The 7,011-nt window shown below is 43.0% G+C and overlaps 1 protein-coding gene across 1 annotated transcript in view; it reads right to left on the reverse strand.

The window, feature by feature from the left end:
- Nucleotides 1–5,380: 5,380 nt before the first annotated feature.
- The window catches only part of DDIAS (DNA damage-induced apoptosis suppressor), a 6,755-nt gene continuing 5,124 nt past the window's right edge, over nt 5,381–7,011 (reverse strand). The window contains 1 exon segment of the mRNA XM_009070453.1: nt 5,381–7,011. This exon segment is cut by the window's right edge and continues 15 nt beyond it. Coding sequence (XP_009068701.1) covers nt 5,381–7,011 — 1,631 coding nt within the window.

The following is a 7,011-nucleotide window of genomic DNA, read 5'->3' on the forward strand; positions in this document are numbered from 1 at the left end:
ATTGGCATGAGCTTTGGCAAATGTAGTGACTGCAGTGTCCCCAGCAGCCAGGTCTTTAGAGAGGGGCAAGTGGAGGAGAGGGAATGCCATTTTAACATTTTAATGGCGTGAGAATAAAATAGTTGGTCTATGGTGGGGAGAGCTGCTGTGATTTCAGGCACTGCCATTGCCCCAGCTCTTGCAGACTCTTTGGAAGGGTTTCTGCTCACCCCTAAATACAGCCAGCACTAAAGGGGCAAAACTAACTTGTGAAGCCAACATTTTAGTAGAGAAAAGGCCATCTAGTGAGAGTATGGAGCAAGTCCAGCGCTTGTTGCTATGCTGATTTGGAGTGACAAGTATATCTCTGGCTATTAGGGAAGTAGTTTAAAATATGCCATGGGTTTTAGCATAATAAGATGCACTGCAGATATGTCACATCCATTTTATTCTCCACAGCTGTTTACAAAAGGAAAAAAAAACCCCAAAACCCTGAGACTGGAGCAGCTGCAGTCACTCAGCTGTCAATATGGGACAAGGCTCTTTCTGCTCTTTTATTTCCACTTCACTCTGTTCTGCTGCACATATTTGGCTGTTCTGTGAATTTGCAGATCATGAGATTTTTTCAAACTGCCTTTGATCTATACAGAAAGACTCACCCAGCTCTCATTTGAATTCATTAATACTTTGAGTAGGCATTTTAATTTTATGTTTACTGGCTTGTTTCCCTTTGTAATGTTATCTAACTGACAAGTTTGTCGTGCTCTGCATTACCTTTAGGTTTTTGAATCTAAAACATTTCCTCTTCCCTGAAAGCTATGATCTTTTTAGAGATGCTACAAAGGCATGTTCACTTCCTCAGGAGAAAACCTGAATTACCCTCAGCTTTGATTACTATCAAATCAACATTGAAGCACGTAATTTTCTTTACAGCATGAACAAAGTATGTTTTATACCATCAAATGTAGTTTGAATTGTAGTTTAAAAATCTGCTTAAGCAGTAACAGCAGCATTTTGTTTGCAATTTCCATGCCAGGGAAGTCACAGCATTAAAGGAATTTCCTGAGTTGGAGTTCTTCCCACAGAGGTCAGATGTCTTTTCCCCAACAATTGTGAATTTAGCACAATGTACAGAATTTTACCAAGATCCCTGATTCCTAAACATGTGGCCAGAAGGGTGAGGGTAGGATGTGTTTCTTGTTGATCAAGCACAACCCTTTCAGTGGAAAAAATGCACTACAGCTGGTCAGACCACTGATCTCATTGCTGGGGTAGTGCTGTCTTTGAGGAGGGTATAGGTGTTAGCAAATCACCAAACTGTGAATCATTGACTGTCAGAAGGATTTGGCTTGTCTCTTCTTTAAGTTCTTGTGGTCAAGTGTGGTACAGTGGGCTTGAGAAAGGAATGTATTTTGGGTGACCAGGATGATGAATGTATGATGCTTCATGTTTATTTGTAATGTCCTTTTTATACTTAGAAATTGCTTACATATGTATCTGTATGTAAATAAATGTTTAATCCTTTCCACTTTCTGTTTAAAGTGTTTGATTTGTTTGTTTTCCAATTTAAACTGCAAAGCAAAGTTGCCCTAAAAATAAATACAAGACATTCACTTGGCATTATTTAACATCAGACCAACAAAGGAATGGCTGCTAAGGATTTTCTGCTAGGGTTGAGCTTATCAAGGCTTTTGCAGCATTGAGACCTCACAAGAAGAGCAGATGTAGAGCTGCTGCCCATGGGAGCAATGTCCCTTTGCACTAGAAGAAAAGAAATAAAAAAATACTCATGAGAGGAGAGATCATTTCGGTTTGAAATGCCGGCGTCAGGCACTAGAGGGTGGTCTTCGACAGAGGTACCATCCACTCACTGTCATCGCAAACCTGCAGCACGTTAAACTCTTGTCCCAGCACGATGCTAGGTTTGTGTTGGATGAAGATGATGCCTGGATGCTTCAGCTGTCCCAGTGACTTTTTTTTTTCAATGCTAGTTCTTCTCTTCACCCTTCAACTTGGTCTTTTCATGCTCATTGAACTCCACTGGGGTTCCCCAATGACCTGTCTTCCTGAAGGCCCAGAATCCTTTTGGACAAGATCTTCCATTTTAAGCCTTTAGGCTTTTGGTAAATATATAAAGTTTGTGCTCTGACTCATTCTGGGCTTCAGGTTTCCTCCCTTGTGTTCTGCTCCACATCAAAGATGACTTCTAACACTTACACTGAGAAATGAGCTGTGAAGCTTGAAGACACCATGTGTCTTTTATTGCTTCTTCCCCTGACCTTGAAGCTCCTTCCTTGGTAAATGTCTGACATGAGCGCTGGGCCATCTGCTCCCTGTTCCCCAGGAAGCTGGCAATTTGAGGCAGTGAGGGAACAGAGAGAGATTTGGAGAGGGAAACGTCCCTGCATGCTTCTAGGTAGGAACAGGGCAAAGGGAGGGAAAGGAAACATCAGTAAAGCTCAGACAGCTTTGGAGGTATTTACTAAAAAGAGGAGGGCTGGAGTGTGTTGCCTGTGGGGGTGAAGGCTGAGGAAGTCAGACCAAGTGCTTCCTAGGGAAAGGTAAGGGGCAGGTGGAGAGTGGCTGCCCTTCCTTGCAAGGAGCATGTAATCTGTGGGATGTGCAACCTTCTTTTTATCCAAAAGGTGTAGCAGCAACGGCACAGCCTGTACCAGGCTTTGCTGTCAGTGAAAGGATTGTAAGTGCACAAAGTCTCCCTGCAAAAAGGGAAGAAGCTGCCCAGAGGAAGAAATGCAAGGTTGACAGATTACACAGAAACAAACCCAAGAGATTTTATTGCCTCTCTTCCATCCTCTCGTACTCAAAGTCTCTCTACAGAGCACATGGGGAGCTCTGCCCAGAAGATGTCACCTTGGTCAAAGGGTGCTGTCACACAGCAGTACTTTTTGCTCTCACTGTGTGTGCAGTCCTCTCGTGCAAAGCACAAGAGATCTGACTGCCCTGCGTTAATTTCAATGGTATAGCACAGACAGTCCTGCCTAATTTAAAATCTAGTCTTGATTTATGGATTTCTATGCATAGGGAATCAATCACAAACCCAGTATGCATTTTCAGGAGTTTTATTGCCTTTAGAATTAAACATGCTGAGCTCTAGTCTTTTTGTACAAGCTTATAATTATAATCACATCAGCTTGCACCAAAGCTATCACTTACTGTAGTATGTGAATGAATTGTCTGCTGAATAGAATCACTCATGTTGGACCAAACATTTCATGTCAAGATGCTGTCAGGTATATGATGGAGAAGCTCTGGCAGTGCTTCAAAGCTAGCTGCATCAAGTCTCTGGCATTTCACTTGGATCAGGTCTAACCCCTGTGACAAAGTGTGTGTCTGTCCAGTTCATCACAAGGGAGTGCTTAAAGAGCCAATAATAACTGCAGTCTCTTATTATGTGCTGTAGTGGGAGCAACTAGTTTCAAGTTTTATGATGTCTTAAAACCTCTTCAGTACTGGCCTCCCTGTGCTCAGTGATTTGGGTATGAGTAATGCTGCTTTTCCCTTTATTTCTTCTAAGATATATAAGCTATAAATGCAGATTTACCATTTCCAGGCAGGCTACATTTCTTACTCCTTTTCCACTAGCCCCAAGGATTCAAGCTTTGCACAGGGAGCTGTGTGGCCCTTACAGCACAGCATTGCCATGTTCTGCAATGCTGAGCCACTGGCACAGCACTTAACAAATGACTCCATTTGCAGGTATGATCCTTGCTGTTACTTTGGTCATAGAATCAGAGAATCCTAGAATGGTTTGGGTTGAAAGGGACCTTAATGATCATCTAGTTCCAACCCCATGCCATGGGCAGCAACACCTACTAGATCAGGTTGCTCAAAGCCCCATCCAGCCTGACCTTGAGCCAGGGATGGGACCTCCACAACTGCTCTGGGCAACCTGTTCAGTGCCTCACCACCCTCACAGTAAAGAATTTCTTCTGCATACCTAACATAAATTTCCCCTCTCAGTTTGAAAACATAATCAAATTACAATGTCTAATTCTGCTCCTTCTTTAGCCTCTTTCTTTGCTATAACTAGATGTTCCTTTTTTTCTAACGTGTAGGGTCCAGGGACCACAGGGATCTAGGTTTGAATCTGTAAGAAATCTTGAGTCTCTTTCCACTGCCACCTGCTGTTGCAGTATCCTTAAACACTATGAATAACTTTCGGGTTGTGCTTGAGGATCTTGCTGGGTAGGACGGCAAGGAGGAAAAGATGTTTTGCTGGTTAAGGTCTTTCAGGGATCTCCAGAACTGGGCTCCATGCTTGGTTACTGTCAGGCAAATCTTTGAACCTGAGCTGCATTTCCTCAACTATAAGAAAGTAGTGAAAAAAACCCACAAACCCCCCAGTGCCGAGTACTATGGAAAGACTTTTTTATAAAGGGATTTTACCTGTGCAGACTTGCTGTGTAGCCAAGAGGAGCCGTTTCCTTTGGTCAGCCTGCAGGAATGGCTGCAGTCTCAGCACACCCGCAGCCTTGACAGGAGAGGCTGTACCTTTTATACACTGCTCAGCTTCAGAAGCAGCTTGTTTGATTTCAAATACTCTTCTCCCTCCCATTCCTCACGGGGAAATGCATTTGATAAGGTACAGAACTTATGGCAGAGACTGAGAAACTGAAAATGTTTACCCCTATGTTTTGCAAGGCTGATCCATGCTAAAAATAGTGAATAAAGGACAAGGTGTTAAGAGTAAATGCCCTCACACTTCCCAAGACACATGAAGGCATATAAAGATTAAAGCTCGAATTCCAAAGGTCTGTTGTTTTCATCCATCCCAAACATGGTTTCTGTTGGCTGCCTTAGGAAGGACCTGCTTGAACACACCAGTCTGTGTGGATGCCCCACTGAGGTACCTATCATGAGACCAAGAGAATGTGAGGTTAGGGGAGCCTTTCAGTCACACAGGAAGCCCTTCTAGTCCTGACTTCAACAATGACCAACAAGATATAGTGGGTCAAATACACAGGAACAGGATGAGCACAAAATGATGCATTCCCACAAAAGTCCTCTAACTTCCAGCAACTTCTACCTCTCAGGTAAGAATCCAGAGTGGACATGGACTCCAAGGCTGCTCTTGTCATGGAAAGACAATTAAAACACTTCACCTACCTGTACACAATAAAGTGAGATCTGTCCAATACTTACACATTTACATAAGTTTTTATTGCACATTCTAGAGTTAATTTACAATAAAATAAAATAACTGCATATTCTGTTTTCCCCCATCTCTGTGGTACAAAGGTCTGCAAATAAACATAACTCATCTTAGCAAGATATATGTCACTAAGTGTTAAACAATTCAATTGTTAAGTAACACTTTACTGGCTCCTTTACAAAAGTTTAAAAAATAATTTAACAGAACACAGCATAGAAACATATTTTGTTAGCGTTTTGGCTTGTTGGAAAAAGGGGTCTGTGCTTGGCGGAACAGCTCAGGAGACCAACCACTTGGCCCTTGCAATATATCCCCTGAATAATTTCCACTTGAGAGGAGATTCTTGCCATCTGAATGTGAACAAGTTTCCGTGACTGTATTGTTTAAAAACAAGGCCTTGGTGACACCTGCAAACAAAGGAGTCAGAATCCTGGCTGCATCCACAGGGCTTAATCTCTCCTTTTGGATGAGATTTTTGTGGTTTTCACTGTTCTCTGTGCTTTCAGAAATTGGGTTCCTGCCAGTGTGCCCAGGGGTCAATTGCAAGTCAGTAGCCCAGCTAACCATTTTTAAATTTAAAGATGCAGTTGGTTTCCACTTTTTGCTTGAAGATGGAGGGATCCACTCCTCTAAGTTGGCTTCCCTGTTACTTGGCCTTTCACGTTTCACCAACTTGCCAGTAAGCTGCTGCAACAGAGTGTTTTGAAAGGAAGACCTAAATCGCTTGCATTTGGAATGGCTTTTAGTGGGGTTTACAGGGGTGAAGATGGTGACAGAAGAGCTTCTTTCCCCACCTGGCCACAGCTTTGGGAGAGGTTTTGTCATAGGAGTCGACTGCGAGTAAGGAACAAAGTCTTGAGCGCTAACTGAACTGCACTCTGAATCACAAAGGGGGTAAGTTAGGGGTGTACTGTGCTCACTAAAACCATGAGGGGACCTGCATAAGGATGAGCTCAGTTTTGAACTGGTATAAAGAGTATCTCCAGGATAAAGCACCAATTCAGGAGCTGTGACCTTCTCTGTCAAAGTACCTTCCTCTATTAAAGAATTACATGATTTATTTACGAATTCTACAGGTTTTGCTACCTCTTTTGCACTTGTATCAAAGAGATCAGCAGAAGCATTGTAGCTGCCTTCAGGGAAGACACTGTCCCACTGCATCTCTCTCCTACTAATACTTTTGAAGGCATTATCTGACAGTTCTGTCAATGGTTTTGATTCTCTTTTATAGATCCTTCTTGTATTGCTGGGAGTTGGCAGATCAGAGTCCTGGACCCCTGTGAATGTAAGACCTGTTCTTTGGCTTGGTGTAGAGGAATAATTTTCTTTATTTTCACAACCAGCTAAGCAGCTATCATGTGCAGAAGGCACGCAAGTAACTGCATTGCTCCTTCTTGAACAGGAGGTTTCTCCAGGGTCAGCAGTGCTCTGCAAACCAATAAAAGACCAAGCAAAATTTGAAATGTCACTATTTGCTTCTTTGGACTGCACACATCTGCTCTCAGAAACAGGATGCTCTGCTGTAATTGGCAAGGACTGTGACCGAAGAGGCAGATGAGGTAAAAAGCAAGATGCACCATATTCCTTGATGGTTGAAGACAAAACGCTAGAGGAAGACTCGCACTGTGACACCTCATTGCTTGGAGGATTTAAATTTGACTGAAGACAGGCACACAGTATGTTCTCCCAGCTGTCATTCTCTGCTGGGGGCAAGAAACTCCCTGAGATGCTCAGTTCAGGCAAATCACCAGCTACCTGGGTTTGCCTGGGACACAATTTGTGAACATTCACACTTGACTTGCTACTTTGAAGAAGGGCATGTGTGCCTGTATCAAGGCTGGGTGATGTTGTAACACTCT

The sequence above is a fragment of the Acanthisitta chloris genome, unplaced genomic scaffold, assembly GCF_000695815.1.
Source record: "Acanthisitta chloris isolate BGI_N310 unplaced genomic scaffold, ASM69581v1 scaffold6062, whole genome shotgun sequence".
Taxonomy (NCBI): Eukaryota; Metazoa; Chordata; class Aves; order Passeriformes; family Acanthisittidae; genus Acanthisitta; species Acanthisitta chloris.